At 55.6% G+C, this 19,218-nt stretch overlaps 1 protein-coding gene across 1 annotated transcript; it reads left to right on the top strand.

Annotated features, from left to right (window-relative positions):
- The first annotated feature begins 162 nt into the window (after positions 1–162).
- DCPS (decapping enzyme, scavenger) lies at positions 163–18,925 on the top strand. Its single transcript, XM_075442565.1, has 6 exons — positions 163–348; positions 2,377–2,545; positions 9,932–10,077; positions 14,059–14,172; positions 17,591–17,701; positions 18,540–18,925. The coding sequence occupies exons 1-6, from the start codon at positions 172–174 to the stop codon at positions 18,804–18,806; spliced, it is 984 nt and encodes a 327-aa protein (XP_075298680.1). The 5' UTR covers positions 163–171; the 3' UTR covers positions 18,807–18,925.
- The last annotated feature ends 293 nt before the right edge of the window (positions 18,926–19,218 follow it).

Here is a 19,218-nt window from a genome sequence, read left to right as displayed (position 1 = left end):
GGGGGGTTGATTCCCGACCCTTCGGCGGGCTCGGTTGGGTGGGGGGCGGCCGTTTTTCCCCGGGGATGGGGCCGATCCCGCATCCCCTTTTGCACCCCAAACATCATGGGGGGGTGGGATACCGCCAAGCCGCTAGGGGGCGCTCTCCTCGCGGGCCCGGAGGCGCCGCGCATGCGCAGTGCGGGGGGCGCGATGGCGGCGCGGCCGAAGAGGAAGCGGGAGGAGGGGGAGGAAACCGGGGCCGCCCCTCACGACGGGGCCGCTGCCCCCTTCCCGCTGGCGGAGCTGAGCCTGCGGCGTGTGCTGCGGGAGTCGGCGCGGGACAAGGCCGTGTTCCTGCACGGGCAGGTACCGGGGTGCGGTTGCGGAGGGGGGGGAGGCCGGTCAGGCAGGCCCGCCGCCATTTTCCTCACCTCACGGCGACGGGGGCCGCGCAGCCCACGCCCCCCCGCTAAAGCCACGCCCCCAACATGGCGCCGCGGGGCGCAGCGTGGTCTGGTCTGAAGAGCAGGCTCCGGGGTGACCTTAGAGCAGCCTCCAGTGCCTGAAGGGGCTGCAGGAAGGATGGAGAGGGGCTTTTCACCAGGGGGTGTAGTGATAGGACAAGGGGGGATGGCTCTAAATTAAAAGAGGGCAGATTCAGATTAGATATTGGGAAGAAATTCTTCCTCATGAGGGTGGTGAAACAGTGGCCCAGGCTGCCCAGAGCAGCTGTGGCTGCACCCTCCCTGGCAGGGCTCAAGGCCAGGTTGGATGGAACTCTGAGCACCCTGGGCTGGTGGAAGCTGTCCCTGCTCATGGCAGGGGGATTGGAACCAGATGATCTTTAAGGTCCCTTCCAACCCAAACCATTCTGTGATTCCGTGATTTGACCATGAGCCAGGAGTGTGCCCTGGCTGCCAAGAAGGCCAATGGGATCCTGGGGTGCATTAGGAGGAGTGTGGCCAGCAGGGCGAGGGAGGTTCTCCTCCCCGTCTACTCTGCCCTAGTGAGGCCCCATCTGGAGCCCTGTGACTAGTTCTGGGCTCCCCAGCTCAAGAAAGATGAGGAGCTGCTGGAGAGTGTCCAGCGGAGGGCTATGAGGATGAGGAGGGGACTGGAGCATCTCTCCTACGAGGAGAGGCTGAGGGAGCTGGGCTTGTTCAGCCTGGAGAAGAGAAGGCTGAGAGGGGACCTTAGAAATGCCTCTAAATATCTGCAGGGTGGGGGTCAGGAGGACGGGGCCAGACTCTTTCCAGTGGTGCCCAGCGACAGGACAAGGGGCAACGGGCACAAACTGAAGCAGAGGAAGCTCCAGCTGAACATGAGGAAGAACTTCTTCCCTCTGAGGGTGACGGAGCCCTGGCCCAGGCTGCCCAGGGAGGCTGTGGAGTCTCCTTCTCTGGAGATATTCCAGCCCCGCCTGGACGCGGTGCTGTGCCCCCTGCTCTGGGTGACCCTGCTTGGGCAGGGGGTTGGACTGGGTGACCCACAGAGGTCCCTGCCAACCCCGAGCATTCTGTGATTCGGTGATAGCCATGTCAGTCCTGCGCCATAAAAGGGAAATTTGTAACAATTCTTTAAACTTTGTGGCGTGGGAGCAGCGCAGCCACCTCAGGTTCTGTGTCCTGGAGGTGTGCGTCCCAGCAGGCGAAGAGGATGGGGGAGCTTCAAATCTGCCGCTTCGGTCTCGGGGCGATGGGTTGATGGGTAACCGAGCTGGGCGCAAGCCTGCCTGCTTTACCCTATGAGCATGGCTGGGTTGGGAGCCGAGGAGGAACCCACCTGCCTTTGCTCTCCCTGGGCAGTTTTCAGGGCCCTGTATGAACGGGAGCGATTCAGGGATGTGCTCTGCACCCTGCACCTCCTAAAACCAGCATGTGCAGGTCTGGGTTGTGGTGCCTTGGGGCAGGGCAGCAGCGCTCCCTGCCCCGAAACAGCCTAGGCTTGCTCCCTGACTGTGACTCAATCCCCTCCACCTGCTGCTGCCCTCTTCCTGACCCTCCGACCGCCCGGTCCGTGGCCCCGTGTCGAAGTGTCAGTATCTGAGATGAAATCGGTGATGTGGGTCCGTGGGGAATGCAGCTGTGGACGCTGGGAGTGTCTGTGGAGGTGCAGACAGGCTGAGGTGTTGTCTGCATCTCGTGCTTCCCCCAGAAAACCGCCTGTGTTCCCTGATGGGAAGCAGGTTCCTGCTGTGCTTCGGGGCAAGGGTGCCTTTGTTTTTGGATGGGTGCTGCCCAGTGGGTGGCTGAGCTGGGGAGGGGGTTTGCGCATGAGAGCTGGGGGGGGCTGCAAGGTGTCTGCCACGGTGCCTGGGTGGAGGGAGGGAGCCTCAAACCCTCCAGCCAGTGCTGGCTCTGTGTTTGCTGATGGCTTTATCCGTTCTGATTCCAGGTGACCAGCGCCTCTGGAGAGGGGACAGACGCCGTAGTCATCCTGGAAAAGACTCCCTTCCAGGAGGAGAAGGTCGTGGACCTGCTGAAGAAGCACACAAAGCTGGAGCTGCAGATGAGCAATGACATTTACAGCACGTACCACCTCTATCCTCCCCCGGAGCTGAGCGGTGAGCGCTCTCGGCCTCATGTCAGGGGGTTCCTGGGAGGGCGGCTCGCTCCGTGGCTGGGACGCTGGTCGGTGTGATCCCGCTGGGTCAGGAGGGGAGGATGCAGCGAGACGGGCAAGCGCTGCTGCCAGCCTGGTTGTGCTTTGGCTGACAGCAGCAGACCTGGCTGAGGTGGGGAGATGGGTGGATTGTTGTCGCTCTGCAGGCAGCGTCTTACTGCCAAGGCTTTGGCCGCTGCCTCGTTTCAGCCCCTTTTCCTCGCGTTGTCGAACACCCCAGTGCAGCAGATGAGTAGCTCCAAGTACTTGGTTACTTGCAGTCATCTGTGTCCAGTTCTGGGCTCCCCAGCTCAAGAAAGATGAGGAGCTACTGGAGAGAGTCCAGCGGAGGGCTATGAGGATGAGGAGGGGACTGGAGCATCTCTCCTACGAGGAGAGGCTGAGGGAGCTGGGCTTGTTCAGCCTGGAGAAGAGAAGGCTGAGAGGGGACCTTAGAAATGCCTCTAAATATCTGCAGGGTGGGTGTCAGGAGGACGGGGCCAGACTCTTTCCAGTGGTGCCCAGTGACAGGACAAGGGGCAATGGGCACAAACGGAAGCAGAGGAAGCTCCAGCTGAACATGAGGAAGAACTTCTTCCCTCTGAGGGTGACGGAGCCCTGGCCCAGGCTGCCCAGGGAGGCTGTGGAGTCTCCTTCTCTGGAGATATTCCAGCCCCGCCTGGACGCGGTGCTGTGCAGCCTGCTCTGGGTGACCCTGCTTGGGCAGGGGTTGGGCTGGGTGACCCACAGAGGTCCCTTCCATCCCCGACCATGCTGTCATTCTGTGTGATTCTGTTTGTGGGGGGATTTCAGTGCTGGTAACCTCCAGTGCCTGGGGCAGGCGGGCACCTGGCCTCTCTGCCTTTCCAGCCCCTGATTTTGGGCATCTGTTAATCAGGTTTCTTGACACATAAGATTGTGACGAGGTCAGATGAGCAGGATGGAGAGCTTCAGTGGAAGGCTGTCATCCTGCAAGATGGGTTCTTGTGATGGAAAGGCGTCCTGCGACTGCGGGGCTGCTCTCTGGGCAGGCCGGGCGCTTCGATGCAGTGCTGGTGTGTGTTTAAATGCTGGAGGCGTAGAGATTAATTACGTGTCGACGCTTCCATGAAGGTAATGATAGCCAAACAGGTTTAACAGATAAAAGTAATCAAAATGATAGCCTTAAGATGATTGATACTGTTATTTTAGTGCTGTTTTCGTGGTGTGGGAGGAACCACTCTCTGGCTTTGGGTGCTTGCGAGCTGTGTGAAGCTCCTCTTGTCCGTCGAGGACCCAAAATCAGAGGTTTTGGCGTGACAGTGGGGAAAACGCCGTGGTGCCCTGCGTGGGAAGATGCCAAAGCTTCGTCGGCCGGATCAGGCGCCCGCTGCGTTGGAGGCCGGCAGCGCTTCCCACGAGGTGGCATTGCGAGGCTGAAATCCCCTGGGCCTCTCTCCAGCTGCAGCCGTTCGACTCCTCTGCTGCGGCGCTGTGTAACGTTCCTCTCGCAGGCTTGTAGTGAGGAAAAACCCTCTGGCTTCCTTCTGCTGAAGTTTATCCCTTTAATTACTCTAAAAGTTGCCTTTTAAAGCTAGATTTTTGCAGAAATGTTAACCAGAGGTGCGTCTTTGCCCCCTGCCATCTCCTTGGCGTCGCTGCGCCTGTTCTGGATGTTGGGCAGGAGACCTGGGGGCGACTGCGGACCCCGGCGCTGCCCTCCGGGCTCGCCAGCTCCGAGCGGTGAGCGAGGAGGCTTCCTCCTTCGCAGCGATTCGGAGCCGAAAAGCTGTTTTCTGTGGGGCACGTTGGTGTGAGCAGCTGGGCTGGCACCAGAGGAAATGGTTGTGCGTGTCAGGAGGGGAAGGAAATTGCCCTTTTGAGCCGAGTCGTGGCCCAAGGAGGGAGTTGACGTGAGGAATGCTGCTCATAAACCTGAAATAAAGGAGAAATTTCCTGTAAGGCTGCAAGCTGATGTCAGGGCTTGGGAGAAATGATTGTGTAGAGAGCCAGCGAGCCCTTGCACGGGGTCTGTCTCGGCCTCTTGGTTGCAGGGTTACAGAGATACAGGGTTTTTTCTCCTGGAGCTTGCAGCTTTACACCCGGTTAACACAATGCTGTAAAAGCATTTCGTGGAAAAACTCAAACTTTGGCGTTAAGTGGTTCCTCCAAAAAGTCCCGGGTCGCGGTGTCCGGCAGAAGGGGATTTCACCCCGGGGATTTCGCAGCGTTCCGGGCAGCCGAGGGCCGCTACGCTCGGCTTCTTGCCTTCTAAGCTGAACCTCCGGCCCGAAGAAATCGTGACCGCGGGCGACTCGCACCGTGGGGCGCGTTGTCGATGCCAGGAGCTGCCTCTGGGTCCCTCTACTTTTTTTTTTTTCCTCCAAAGTGAGTTTCTCAATGCTGCCTTTGTGGTCCAAAGTCCCCAGGGGGGCTCTTTGTTCAGCTGGAGTTTCGTGATAGCTGAAAAGTGGGGTTTTTTTTTCTGTCTTCAGCCTTTCCCTGCCTCTTTGTTTCAGGGAGTCGGGTGCCGTTCCCTCCGCGGAGTCAAGCTAACACAGGCCCTGCGCGATGAAAGCTTGTTTTGTCTTGGTGGTAAAAGAGCCTGCGAGGCTGGGCCGGTCGCTTTGTTTGCGTGGCGAAGGCAGGGAAAGGGAGGCCAAAAGAAGCACATTACCTGAGCTAACGACTCCCTGCTGCCCTGGGAAGAGGAATTTCACTCTGCTGCGGCTTAAAGATGAGATATTTTTATTTTTAGGGCTGGGAGCACACACCGGCGTGGGGACACGTGAAGGTGGTGCCAGTCAGAAAGAGTCTTGCTTGGCTCATCGCTTTTACTGGCCGCCAGTGGAAGGCTAAAGTGGGAAATAGCGTTTTCCAACCAGCTTAGTAATGGTCAGAGTTTGTCTGGAGGGCAACCTCGAACTACCTGGCTAAGGAGAAGGACATTTCTGAGTGAGTTAGCGAGGAGGAGCAGTGTCAGAGCGTGCCCTGTGATCGTAGCTGACCCGCTAGCAGCAAAGGCAGGCGTGCGGAGCTTATTTTAAGGCTGGGTGCTGCCTAGGCTTAAGAGGCAGCTTACACCTAGAAGTGTGAGATGCTGGTGGAGGAAGCCCCAGCTCTGGGACTTTCCCTTGCAGGGGAGCAAGGGCTGCTTTCGTAGGAAGGGCAAGGTTTTATTTTTCCTGCTGCCAAAGGCTGGATTGCGAAAGCCAGGTGGCTCAGGCAACACATTCCCTAGTAACATCCAGCTCCTGGCGATGCTCACGCCTGGTTAGCGAGGAGAGCGTTTTGTTTCCAGCAAAAAGCAGCCTCCTCCTGCCTGGCTGCTGAGGGACATTGTGTTCCACGGCACCAAAGCAGTGCTGGTGTAATTCAAGGGCTGCTATCAGTCGGTTGAGGAGTCTTTACTCGCTGGGCACGGCTCATCCCTGCGCTGCAGGCCGAAGCTTATTAAAAACACCTAAAAACGCGCGCGTTGGGAGACAGCCCGGCTCCATCTCTCCATCGCAGGGTGGAGAATTGGGAGAGCGTGGAAGGAAAGTGTTCAGTCACGGAGGAAGTGATACATATCCCTGCCTTCCCGAGCCCAAAATGCATCTGGTTTCGGGCGGCTGGGAGCTGGAGAAACTTGCCTGAGCTGCCTGGGGAAGGTTGGTTCATCTCCTGGCGTTCCACGCTCCGCCTGCCTGCGGGGCTTGCCCAGTGAAAGAAAACCCTTTGCATTTATACCCAAATAAATGAGTGTCATGCTGAAGCAGCAGGAGCACGCGGGGTGGTAGATGCAGGAGAGATGGGAGGGCTGGTTTAGGGGTGGTGGGAGGGGGTTTTTTTGGGGGGGGTGGTGTTGGTAACCTGCAAATTTTCTCTGGCTGTTGGAGCTGGAGCCCACAGAGTCCTTGGTCTGCGGGTGCAGACCAGGAGCCAGACAGCCTTGGCACGAGTCCCCGGCAGCGCTCGGCTTGCCCTGGCACGCGCTGGCCTCGGTAGTGGTGCGAGCTCTTGCAAGCTTTATCCTTTTATGATTTTTTTTTTAAACTTCAATATCGAGGGCCCCAGATGTCCGAGGTGAAGCTGCGGTCGGGCCTGGTTGGGGGTGGGTTAAAATTAGGTGTTGCCCTGTGGCTGCTGCCCAGCTGTGACTGTAAAACTAAATAAATTTACGTTAATGCAGCCGGGGAAGGGGGAGGTTGTGTGTCATAACATTAGGGCTGCGTGGAAGGAGATGTCTGACGATGGGAAGATGGCACAGAGCTGTATGCGGTGTGAAAGGTGTTTGCAGAGGAGAAAAAAAGAAAAACAAACCCTGGCAGGAGTGCAAATATGACTTTCTCTGCTGTTGCCTGGGTTTGGCACGTTCCTGCACCTGATGGTTCAGTTAATTAGGCAGGTTAGAAGCCAGAGCTCAAAGGGAGGAAAAAGCACCCCTGTCCCAGAGTAAGAAACAGGTTGTTCCTGCCCTGTGTGCTTCTCTTGGCTCGCTGGCATCTTTAAATCTATTTAAAACAAGAGTGGTCCGTTTTAATGTTGCGGAGTGGGACGGGAGAAGCGAGTGTGAGGCATCTCGGTGGGTTGCCCTGGCCATTTGCATTGGTCTGTAGTTTGATGTGCCGAGCTGGAAGGGGGGTTTTGGCTGAGCCTGGGGTCAGCGCAGCCTGGAAGGGGAAGAGGCATCGCAGTGAGCCTGGAGAGCACTTCTCTAGCTCTCTCTGCCTCCTTCCCATCTGTGGCACATAGCTGCCCTGCGCCGTAGGGAGCATGGGGTGACATCTTCTGTCCTCTCCTCTTGGAGACAGCTGCCTTCAGCTCTGCTTTCCAGAAGCTCCCCAAACTGAGCTGTGGTTTTAGGGTGTTTTTTTTATGCCTTGGGTTGTTTTTTGCTCCTACTTTTAGCAGAATGGGGAGAAATCATTTTGTTTCTGGTCAATGGGAGCTTCCTTTCCTCCTGGGCAGGGAAATAAAGGCATGGTGTATCCCCTCAAACACCCTTCATAGGGTGAACTGCCCGGCTGCTTGGTTCTCTGCTGTTGCAGTACATCTTCCTCTTGCTCATCCAGGTTCCTTCAATTAAACCTCCTTTTTTATAACCTCCAGTTAATTGACGATCAGTGCTGACTTCCAGAATAAACCACAGGCGTTTTGTGGTGTCCCTGGACTGGCGGTTGGGAACGTGCCGGCTGGTGGGACTCGGACACGAGCGGAGACAATCCCTGACCCTTCAGCGAGCTTAAAAACCCCAGCAGTTCTTCACCCCCACTTGCAGGCCGGGTTTTGGCTGCCCCACGGCACGCTTCGTGCTTTAATGCAGGTGGAGTCTGCCAGGAGCAGGGCAGCTTTTAAAATGGAGCACGAACGCAGCCGGTCGCCAGCAGCGGAAAGATTTTTGCGGCGAGCCCGGTCTCGCTGTGGAGGTTTCCTGTGGCTGAGCCCAGCCTTAGCTGGGAGTTTGCATCCCGTGTGCGGGCTCCTAACGATCGTCAGGCTCTGAGAGTTTATCAAACAGCTTCTCTGGCCATAGGGATTTATGCTAATCAGCATTGCTGGGGTGTTTCAGGGTTGATGAGACCTCTAGAAGGGAAATAATCATTAGCGAGCCCCAGCCTCTCCCTGCTCTCCTCTTCCAAACATCTGCTGCTCGACCGCAGCTGCGTGCTGAGGGTTTCTCTGATCTCACAGGAGGCTTTGAAGCACCCTGAGTGCCCCTCCCCACCGTAAGCAGCCACCTCCCAACCTGGGAACGCGCTGGGGAACCTGTGAAGGGTCCACTGCAACCCCGTCCAGCCCACGAGCTGTGGTTATCACCGCCCCCAGCACGGAGGGGTTTCTGTCGCAGCCCCCGCTCGTGTTTTGGGGTAGAAAATTAAATTGTAGGAGCTTCAGCCTGAGGCTCGGTGTGGTATTTTCTTATCATTTGCCTCTTTGTTTTCTCCCCAGTGCTTTGCTGGTCTCCTCAAGTGAGGAGCTGCAGCCTTGTCTTCTTTTTCTTTGCTATTACATCATCCTGCTCCAAGTGCTAATTGAGTCCTGGAAAACAACCTTGTTTGAACATGTGTACGGTGGGAATCGGACCAGGCTGCCCTTGTGGTTTGCATTTTCATATTTCATCTTACCAGCATTTTCCTGTGGATTTCGTTAAGCTGGGTTTGGCATGAAATGAAAAGGCAGAGTCTCCCGGCTTGTGCAGCACCGACTTTAAGAACAGAAACCAGAACACACACAAAAAAAAGCACCACCCTAAAATATGGCTTTAGGAACAAATAGATATTTCTATTCAGTGCATATATAAAGTGTGAAGCTTGTTTGGTGCCCTGGTGAGCGTGCAGCCCACGGTTTTTGTGACCGTGGCAGACCCTGGGCACAAGCTACAGCCTCGCAGAGCCCCCCGGCCGCTTGCTTTGGTCCGATCTCCTTGGGGTTCGTCCAAGCTCGTGGGGTTTTTCTCCTTCCTGCATGAAGTTTTACAGCAGCTCTCCGTTAGCTGGGAAGGCAGGGGCACCGCTGGCACCCGTGGACTTGCGGCAAGCTCTGTTGCATATCCGATCTTGGCCAAAGAGGGACATTTTCCAAGTGTTTTATCATGGTAGGATTTGCTGCTGCCAAGGTCGGAGCTGCCAGGTTAACGAGGTGCGCCCTTGCGTCCTGTTTAATGCCACAGAAATTACGTGGCAAAGTTTTCATCTCGAGGTAAACAGAAATTGTTTTCGCGTTGCCAGAGCGAACGGCGAAATGCTCCTTGTCAGCTGGCGCAGGGGAGTCACCCAGCCCTCGTCCTGCGCCGTGTTAACCCATCTTGTTTGCTCTGGATCCGTTCCTGTGACCTCTCTGCCTCCTGTGCCGGAGGCCGAGCATCTCAATGGCCCAGAGCTCTGGGAAGGAGCTGCTCCCTGTGCCGGCCTCGCTGCTGGCAGCTCGCGCCGTGGCTGGAGAACGTCGCCGAGTGCTCGCTCGATAACGTCCCACGAGCTTCAGATTCGAGCGTGAGGAAGATGCGTCTCTGCCCCCGGGGTCGTGTTTCTGTCCTGGTTGTTGGCTGCGCTTAGGCTCTGCCCTGGGAGCCCTAGCTCTGCCCCTGATATTGCTGATAAGCCTGGAAAAGTGAGTGTGGGGGGGAAAAAAACCCTTGCAGACAGCGAACTCCTCCATCTGAACTGGAAAGACAGGCCCTGGCTGTGTTGTCAGCTTGTCTTTCCTTGAGAAAAGTGGTGGCCTGGGAGGTTAAATCCGTTCTCCCCCACCCTGCTTTTTTAGTGGTATCTCTTAAAAATATGTTAGCGTGGCATTTATTGGGAGGGAAAACAGGTTTATTGGGGACTGGAGAAAGTAAGGTGGGTCTTGTGGTGATAACTCGGTAAATGTGTTTTCTTTCTAGAGATCAAAACCACAGTGGTGTACCCCGCCACGGAGAAGCACCTCCAGAAATACCTCCGCCAAGAAGTGCACCTCGTCCGTGAAACCTGGGAGGATTATGAGAACATAACGCTGCCCTTCATCCAGTCCCAGAGCTTCAGCGTCCAGGTACGGATACTGCTGCTTCCCTGGATTGCCCGGGGCACCGTGGCCCTCTGCGGAGGTGGACGCCTTGCGATCGTGTCTTCCTTTAACGCGCTGGGCTGTGAGATGCCTCCTCCAACTCCTGGGTCGCTGAATGCATCCCTTTATCTGTTGGACTTGCTTGGGGCTGTCTGACCTTTGGGGTAAGCTCAATGATGCGAAACAGGGCTCTCTTCTCTCTTTTTTTCCATCCCCGTCCTTCTGTCCTCTGGGGCATCCTCCTCCATCTTGGCAGAAAATCCTTTGCCTCGGAGATGTACCCGAAGCCGCCTTTCTCAAGGCTTCTGGAGACTTTCTGTGCTGGGGCGTTCCTTTCCGAGGGTGGCTCCCTGCGCGTTGGTGCAGCTCGCTGGCCGCCTTAGGGGTCTCTCGGGTGTTGTGGAAATGGAAAGATACGGATTGCTCTTAGATTCCTCCGTTGCAACTTGCTCCTCGGGCTTTGCCTCTGGCTCCTCTGCCATTCAGCCCTTCGGGTTGGTATTACAGAATCCCAGCATGGTCGGGGTTGGAAGGGCCCTCTGTGGGTCACCCAGTCCCACCCCCTGCCCAAGCAGGGTCACCCAGAGCAGGTTGCACAGGATATTGAATATCTCCAGAGAAGGAGACTCCACAGCCTCCCTGGGCAGCCTGGGCCAGGGCTCCGTCACCCTCAGAGGGAAGAAGTTCTTCCTCCTGTTCAGCTGGAACTTCCTCTGCTTCAGTTTGTGCCCGTTGCCCCTTGTCCTGTCACTGGGCACCACTGGAAAGAGTCTGGCCCCATCCTCCTGACACCCACTCTGCAGATATTTATAAACATTTCTAAGGTCCCCTCTCATCCTTCTCTTCTCCAGGCTGAACAAGCCCAGCTCCCTCAGCCTCTCCTCGTAGGGGAGATGCTCCAGTCCCCTCATCATCCTCGTAGCCCTCCGCTGGACTCTCTCCAGTAGCTCCTCATCTTTCTTGAACTGGGGAGCCCAGCACTGGACACAGCACTGCAGATGGAGCCTCACCAGCACAGAGCAGAGGGGGAGGAGAACCTCCCTCGCCCTGCTGCCCACACTCCTCTTGATGCACCCCAGGATCCCATTGGCCTTCTTGGCACCCAGGGCACGCTGCTGGCTCATGGCCACCCTGTCGTCCCCCAGCACTCCCAGTCCCTCTCCGCAGAGCTGCTCTCCAGCAGGTCCGCCCCAGCCTGTCCTGGTGCCTGGGGTTGTTCCTCCCCAGGGGCAGGACCCTGCCCTTGCCCTTGCTGAACCTCATCAGGTTCCTCTCTGCCCAACTCTCCAGCCTGTCCAGGGCTCACTGAATGGCAGCACAGCCTGCCAGTGTATCCACCACTCCTCCCAGTTTGGTGTCATCAGTGAACTTGCTGAGGGTACACTTCTAGGCTACTCCTTGCTCCAGGCAGCGGTGACGGACTTTTTTCCTACTTTTCCTCCTTTTTGACCATTCCTTTCCCTACCTTTCTCCTTTAGAGACCAAAGGAACTCAAGTCTGTAGGGACCAGTTCACGCCAGCCTGTGCAGAAGCAGGAAAAATAAAACAAATCCTGAATCTGCTGAGGCCATCAGTTAAAAATAACCCCCCAAAACAGCCAACCACAGGCTTTGGGTATCCCCACACCTCTTCCCTGCTACCTTGAGCAGCAGCAGAGCCGTTAACGGGCGTGATGTCTGTGCTCTAACGGCGAGCGGACGAACGGGAATCCTGCTTCCAGCCTCTCAGGCCGCAAGGCCCCTTGCAAGCTGCCCTGTGCGCTCCATCGCTCCGTGCCCGCCTGCTTTGCTCCACCGTTCAGCTTCCTCGCCGGCAGCCCGGCTGCGACGCCGATAACACCCAGGCGGTGTTTATGAGCTGGAGAAAGACACCAGCGTGCTTCCACCAGGCAATGTTTTCCTCTGTGCTTTTGCTCTGAGGTTTCTCGGTGTAGCAGCTGCCTTCAGAAGCTGCTGGAGCTCTCGCTCTCTGCCACCAAATGCCGATGAGATGTTTTCTGTGCGTGGAAACGTGTTCCTGGTGACCAGCAGCAGCGTCTGGTGAGAAGTCGTGGTCAGCGCAGTCAGCCCTCGGCCTGGCCGGTTTGACAATGCTGTTTCTTGTCTTTATCCAGCGGGTTTTGCCGAGCGGAAGGGGAAATGTGAAGGGTGATAGAAATATCAGGGGACTACAGAAGCGGCCCTGTCTTCTGCAGGGGAACACAAAGCCTGGATGCTTGCAGTAGAATAGCTTTATTGTGGTGCCAGGCTCTGGACATGTGTTGTCCTCTCTGAGCTTGTGCTGGAAACAGCATGAGCGGTCAGCTGATGGCCTGCCCATCACATGAGGGTTTAAAATTCAGCTCATCTGATCGGTGAACTTACTTAGGGCACAGACAGCTTGGCGCTTGTGAAAAGAGCAGGCATTTAAAAATAAAGAGGGGGTGGGGGGGGGGGGCAAACTTTCATTTCTTGCTGAGCTTCCTACCCTGCTTTTCTTCCAGGGTCACGGAGCAGAGCGATCTTGTGCCGTGTTTTCCGAAATCGCTTTGAGAATCTAATCTTCTCTGAGACGTTGTTGCTAGGAAGAAAAGACCAAAAATTTAAGGGGAAAAAAAAAAAAGATCAAGGGAGGAGAGGTTGGCTTCTCTCTGAGGATATATTCAGGTCAATTCACCATGATCCGAAGTTTTGATTAGATTAATTAAACTCTTGACGGTTCCCCAAAAGGGCTGTCTCTTTATCTTGCGTGTCTGGTGTGCACAGCATCCACTGACCCAGCATGCTCGGTGTCTGCAGACTGGCTACCCCTGGGGCAACCAGAATGATTCATACCTAAATCTGATGGGGAAAAGGATGTTTTGAAATGGCTTCCAAGCCCTAGGCACTTTCTGCTTGCTTTGTCTTACCTGCTGGGACTCCCTTGGCGGTCCAAGTGTGAAGACAGACTTAAGCTAGAGCACAAAGGGCATTTTGGAGGTGTGAAGAAGGGTGCTCCAGCTCGGGTTGGCAGCCTGGAAAAGCGAAGATGCCTTCCATTGGTCTTATTCTGTCGCTTATCCCTGGCCTCTTCCATTTCCTAGCTGAAACTCTTCTCTGGGTGGTGCTTTGCCTTGAAGGAGGAGCAAGAAAGCACCAGTTTTTTTATATTTGCACAGCGAGCGCTGGCTGCCAGCAGCCAGCGCCGCATCCAACCTCAGGCTTGCAAGCAATCTGCTCCTTCCTTTGTGAATGGGGAAGAAAATCGGCCCCGGCCCCTTCCCCTTCCCAAACCTAGCTGTAAAGGTTTCGGTGCAGCCTGGGAGGGGGGAAAAAGGTGTAAAAAACCCCGATGGTGGTGCAAGAGGCGCCTGCTGAGCCCCACGAGAGCTGGCTTCCACCGCTGCCCGCCTGGCGGGGCCTGTGCTGGGGGCTGAGGTGGATGCCTGTACCTGTCCCTTGCCACCCTGTGGGAGCGTGCAGGAGGGGTGCCGCTGCCCCTCGGGGTGCTTGGCGCTGGCGGCAGCGCCGTCTCTGGCCACGTAAAGCAGCCAGGTCTGGTTTATTGCTAGACCCCATCGGGGAGAATTCTCTCCAAATCCTCTTAGGGGCAAATGCAACTATTTCTACCCTGGGCTAAACCATCTCTGCTCAATACCTCATCTCCAGCTGCGGCTGGCTCTTAATGCTTGAGAGGAAAATAGAAATCCCTGAAGAATTCAGCTAGCCGGCAGTGCCGTGCCACGCGGCGGGATCGGGGAGGGGGATATCTTTCACTGATGTGCTCCTAATAGCCTGGAGTTTGGAGTGTTTTATGGATAATTAGCTACAAATGTTATCAGCCATTAAATCCTTTGGTCGTTTTTAAATCAAGTCGTTGCTTTTTTTTTTTAATATTCTACTTGCAGCAGATATGCACTAATCCATGAGCTTGGGCTAAATGTGCCTGAGGTGTTGGGTTTTTTTTTTTTCCCTCTGCTGGTTTATAAATTGTGTATTTCTCTTTCAGTGGGTGTATAATATCCTGGAGAAGAAAGCTGAGGCTGATCGAATCATCCATGAAAACCCAGATCCTAGCAATGGCTTTGTTCTAGTTCCGGATTTTAAGTGGAATCAGAACCAGGTTGGTTTGCTCCTCTTATCTCGGAAGGGATGCTGCTTGTCTGAAGGTAATCCAGAGGAAAAGTCCACTTCCCTGCTACTAATAGCACGCTAATGAAAATTTTAGTAGGGGAATGTCCTTCCTGTTTGCGCTGTCATGAAGTGATGATATTGCTGGGGCCTTTTATCACGTGCTAATTGAGGCCACTGCAAAACTCAGGCTGTTCTGCCTGCTGGGTGATTCATCTATTAACTTCTCTTCCTCTTAGCCCAAATGTCGTTTGAGGTGCTTGAACCTAAACCCAGCTACATATTTGTTCCCTGCTGAACTAGTTTGGGTGTTTTTTCTGCAAGCCTCAGCTTTAGGTGTGAACTGGGCAGATGTGTTGTCCTTGGGTTGCTGCAATCAACTCTCCTCCACACAATATTAAAACAGATGGTTGTTAGCTTGTGAGCAGCTGCTTAACCCTTCCTGGGGGTGGCCACGCAGAGAGATGCAGAGGTTTTTAAGCCCAGGCTGTAATCCTGTGTTGAGCAACTCGTAGTTTCCTTGGGCTCCGGCTGCCTTGCGTGCTGTATTTCTGGTGGGGGTGCCTGGGGAGATGAAACTCCCCACGTGCGCCCTGTGGAGTTGGGGGGTGGGGGGAAAAAAAAAAGTCCCCTTCGTGTTTCTGATCCTCAAAATGCTTCTGCAAGTGGCGAGGGGGACAAGTTACCATGTGATGAAGACTTAGAAATGGGAAGTACAAACTGAAAGAAGCGGGAACGCGAGCGTGCTCGTGGGCGGCGCGGTTCTGTGTTTCTGCACTGGGAGCACCCAGTTGTGGCCCGGTGCTGTCACCTCGGAGTGACCTGGGGAGGAGGACAGGTGAGTCAGTCATGGCAGGGTAGTCTCTGGTCACCGTCAGTTCCTTGCACATACACCCAAAATCCCCTGTCAAGCTGTGATGGGGTCACCAACCTCGAATTTCTGCTTGCTCGCTGGGAGGCATGGTGTTTTTCCTGGAGGGACTTTGCAAAGCAGGTGACACGCGGCAAGCTTGCCGTCGTGCTTACGCCAGCGTGCCTGCTTCAGCGCCGTTTGCTTTCAAATAAAAGCAATATTTAGGGGTCCTAAAAAGTGCAGCGCGCCGCACCTTGCCTTGCATCGAGCAAAGCCTCGGTGTAAACCGTTGCTCGCAGCAGCTGAGCTTCACAACTCAGGTCATGGGCTAAAAACCGAGCTTTAGCTTTCCCTGGAGAGCTGTCGTGCCCACATCTTGCAGCTAGAATGGCCAGGGAGTGCTTAAATGGTGTCGGATTCATCTTTAGGGGAGGTTTCCCCATGCTGCTGCTGCCTCTCGGTACGCTGAACAGGATCTTCTTGATTTCTTCCCGACGGCTGGGCCGCTGTCAGAGTTCTGTCATCCCCTTCGCCTTGCCTCCCTCTTTCCCAGGCAGGCGAGCCCGCGTCCCAGCAAGGGCTGTCGACTTCTGCCCTTCAGCCAAGGAATTTCTCGTTGGCTGAGGGTGACGCCGAGCCAGAGCTGATCCTGGCAGCCCCGGGGCTGCCCGCGAGCACCGGTTCCTTCTGCCACGTCCCGCCGAACAGGCGAGGCTGCTAAATTAAATTAGGGAAGCGAGACAGAGCTCCCAGCCTCTGAGAAGTCCCTTCGACAGCATCGCCTTGTGCAAGCTTAGCACCTTGCCTGCTGCCAATTCACCTGTAATTATCTCAGGCTGATGGATGGGAAGAAGACTTCTCGTTTGTGTCAAAGTCTGCATGCTTGCCTCAACCTTCTGGGCACGGGATCGGCTGCCGCTGCTCAACCCCCTGCTCCTTGGTCGTGGTTTGAGATGGGTTTTGGGATTTGTTTTCTTTTTGTTTTTTTCCCCAGAAGTTTTTTTTAGCGTGGGTGTTTTTTTTTCCGCTCCACTCCTGAGTTGGTTTCAAACCCGCAGGAGCCCCGAGGCGTTGCCTGAAACGATGCCCGGCGTGACATCATTCGGGGCCTTTTTAGCAACAGGCTTATTTTTTTCAAACAGCAACATGCAGATGTTGTTCTAAGCAGAAGAGGTGTTTGCTTTCCCCCTCACCAGCCAGCCCGGATCCGAAGAGGACAAGCTGATACGCCGTCTTTTTCCAGAGCTGTGCGCAGGCTGCTTTGGGAATCAAACCGAACTGTGAGCTGGTTGGCTGCAAACAGCAGCTTTGTGTTCCGAGAGCCCCGAGACGGGGTCCTGAGAGCATCTTTTGGCACGAGCCTCTGTTTCCAAACAGCCAGATGGGTTTCCCACAGCCCTGCAAAGACCCGCTGGCTCTCAAATACCTCAACTCTGCTCTTTGCAGTGTTTGTGTTGTTAGAAAGCCACTGACTGAACTGAAGGAGGTGGGGTGTCTGTGTTTTGTTTTTTTGAAGTGTAATGATCCACAACCCTATGTTTTGTTAAACATTGAATTCGCTAAGCACTTCGGGAGATGCCAAAGCCCTGGCTGAGAGCTGCTGAACGGCCATATTTTACCACACTGGCGTTGTCCGGTGACCGATGAGGTCTTGATAATAGTTATTTATAGAACTGGCACGGCAGGAAAGCGGCCGGCTGTTTGCACAGTGGAGATGTAGGAAGCTTTTCACTCGGAATAAATCTACGGCCGCGGTTTTGGCTGCTGCGATTCACTGTAAATCCTCGTCTGAGCGCGGAGACAAACCCTTCGCTTGCTCCATGGAAAAGGCGGTGTTCGTGCAGCGTCCCTGCGTGCTGGCAGACCCCGCAGCCTCCCGGGATGTTCAGCCTGAAGAAGAGAAGGCTGCGAGGGGACCTTATAAATGCCTACAAATATCTGCAGGGTGGGTGTCAGTAGGATGGGGCCAAGCTCTTTTCAGTGGTGCCCAGTGACAGGACAAGGGGTAATGGGCACAAACTGAGGCACAGGAAGTTCCGTCTGAAGATGAGGAAGAACTTCTTCTCTCTGAGGGTGACGGAGCACTGGAACAGGCTGCCCAGGGAGGTTGTGGAGTCTCCTTCTCTGGAGATATTCAAGACCCACCTGGACAAGGTCCTGTGCAGCCTGCTGTAGGTGACCCTGCTTCGGCGGGGGGGTTGGACTAGATGACCCACAGAGGTCCCTTCCAACCCCTACTATTCTGTGATTCTGTGATTCTATGGGGCTGGGTGGGTGCCTCGGTTTCCCCCACGTAGCCGGGCAGGTGCCTGCACCTTTTCTGCAAGCCTGGATCTGCACTGGGACAACATGTCCGAGATGCTCGGGGAGATGTGAATGCGGTAGAAAAGAGTTGCTTGATCAATCCGCCTTTAGAACTGAGAAGATATTTGTGTTTGTGGGTTGGGGTGGAGCTTCCCTCTTCTGCTGATTCCTGGACAAACCCCAATTTGTCCAGAAACGATGCTCGAAGGTGCCGTGGGCGTGTGGGTGAGCCCCTCTCCGTGTCTCTCTGCAGCTGGATGACCTCTACCTGATAGCCCTCGTCCACCGTCGGGAGATCAAATCGCTTCGGGACCTCACCGGGGAGCACCTCCCGCTGCTGAGGAACGTCTTGCGAGAAGGCAAGGTAAGCACGAGGCTGTCCTGGCCGGGCAGAGTACAGCCTGCCCGCCACAAGGTCGCTGCCCTGCGTTCTACCGATCTGCGTGGGGACCGCTGACCGAGAGGTGACGGTACGTCCCGCTCTCTCGGTCCCTGCTGCTCCAGGGGTGCCTTCCCCCGGCGTTTCGGGGGTGCTCGTTGCTGACGGAGGAGCAGAAGTTGAGCCGTGTCCTCCTTGTGTTCCTAACTTCCTTCCCAACCCCTGGACCGTTTTCACCGGCCGAGGTTTTTTTTTTTTTCCAGCCCCGTGACGGGGCGTGCTTGGTAGATGGATGCACGATAGCTTCCCTTTCCTTCGCCGCCTTCAAAATTCGGAAAGTAATTGTGCTGGGGAAAGTGGAGATTAATTAAGAGATTAGTCAGGGGATCGCAGCGAGCCAAGCCGGCGTGCTTGAGTTTGCCGTTGCTGTTTATAGCTTTAATTACACCGGCTGGTAACAGGATCCCTGTAACTGCCCGAGTGAGCCGAAGCGATAAGGGTGGAAGGGAAAACGATACGAGTGGAGAGCGCGTCCCGTCACGGAGGGAGAAAAGTGGGGCGGCCGGAGGCATCGCTCCATCCCTGCGGAGGCCGACACGGAGGATGGGGAAGAGCTCCATCCTTCCCCCCCCCCCAATTCCCCCTCTGCCTTGCTGCGAGGATGGAGGAAGCGGAAATCGCTTCTGCCTTTCTCTCCGCCTTCTGGGGATGCTCCGTCTGTCCCGTCCGTTGCAAGGTCGGTCTGTCTGTCCGTGCGCTGCCTGCCCCCGTGCCCTCGCTGCGCGCCGCTCCTCCTGACCGGGGGTGTTCTTCCTCTCCTTAGGAGGCCGTAGCGAAGCGCTTCGGCGTGCCGGGATCCCGGCTGCGGATCTACCTGCATTACCAGCCCTCCTACTACCACCTGCACGTGCATTTCACCGCCGTGGGCTACGACGCCCCGGGCAGCTCGGTGGAGAGAGCCCATCTCCTGGCAGACGTGATCGACAACCTGGCGCTGGACCCCACGTACTACCAGAAACGGGCTTTGACCTTCGCGCTTCGGGCCGACGAACCTCTGCTCAAGAAATTCCAGGAGGCGGGAAGGGTGTGAGCTGGCAGGGGCGCTTTTGTACCTTTTTTTCCATTTTTAATAAATGCCCTTTTTTTTTTAATTATTTTTTTTAACTCTGGTTTTGTACGAATTGGGGCCGATGGCCCATTGCTATGGAAACTGTGTCTTCTGCTCCAGTCAATTAAAACGTTGATTGAGTAACCTCTTTCAGTCTGCTGGTTTTTACTAGCACCATCCTGGGGCGCAACCCACCTGGTTTGGGTCGGAGGGTCTGTCTGTGTCCAGAAGACAACCCCTGCCACCACCCCTCGGCCCAGAGCGGGGAGTAGGCAGGAATACTCGCTGTCTTCGGCAAGCTTCACTCATTTCTTACAGATTTTACCCCCTGGGAGCGGGGTTGTGGCTTTCCAGGGGCAGGGAAGGGTTTCTTGCTCTGAATAAATCGAGTGAC

Source organism: Opisthocomus hoazin, chromosome 24 (assembly GCF_030867145.1).
Source record: "Opisthocomus hoazin isolate bOpiHoa1 chromosome 24, bOpiHoa1.hap1, whole genome shotgun sequence".
Classification (NCBI taxonomy): Eukaryota; Metazoa; Chordata; class Aves; order Opisthocomiformes; family Opisthocomidae; genus Opisthocomus; species Opisthocomus hoazin.
This window is presented reverse-complemented; position numbering and strand designations above follow the sequence as displayed.

Bases quoted from the DNA above. Each gene is read 5' to 3' on its own strand.
- DCPS (XM_075442565.1), top strand. From the start codon at position 172: ATGCGCAGTGCGGGGGGCGCGATGGCGGCGCGGCCGAAGAGGAAGCGG. The intron at 2,546-9,931 runs GTGAGCGCTCTC...TTTTCTTTCTAG, and splicing joins TCCTCCCCCGGAGCTGAGCG to AGATCAAAACCACAGTGGTG. The intron at 17,702-18,539 runs GTAAGCACGAGG...TCCTCTCCTTAG, and splicing joins ACGTCTTGCGAGAAGGCAAG to GAGGCCGTAGCGAAGCGCTT.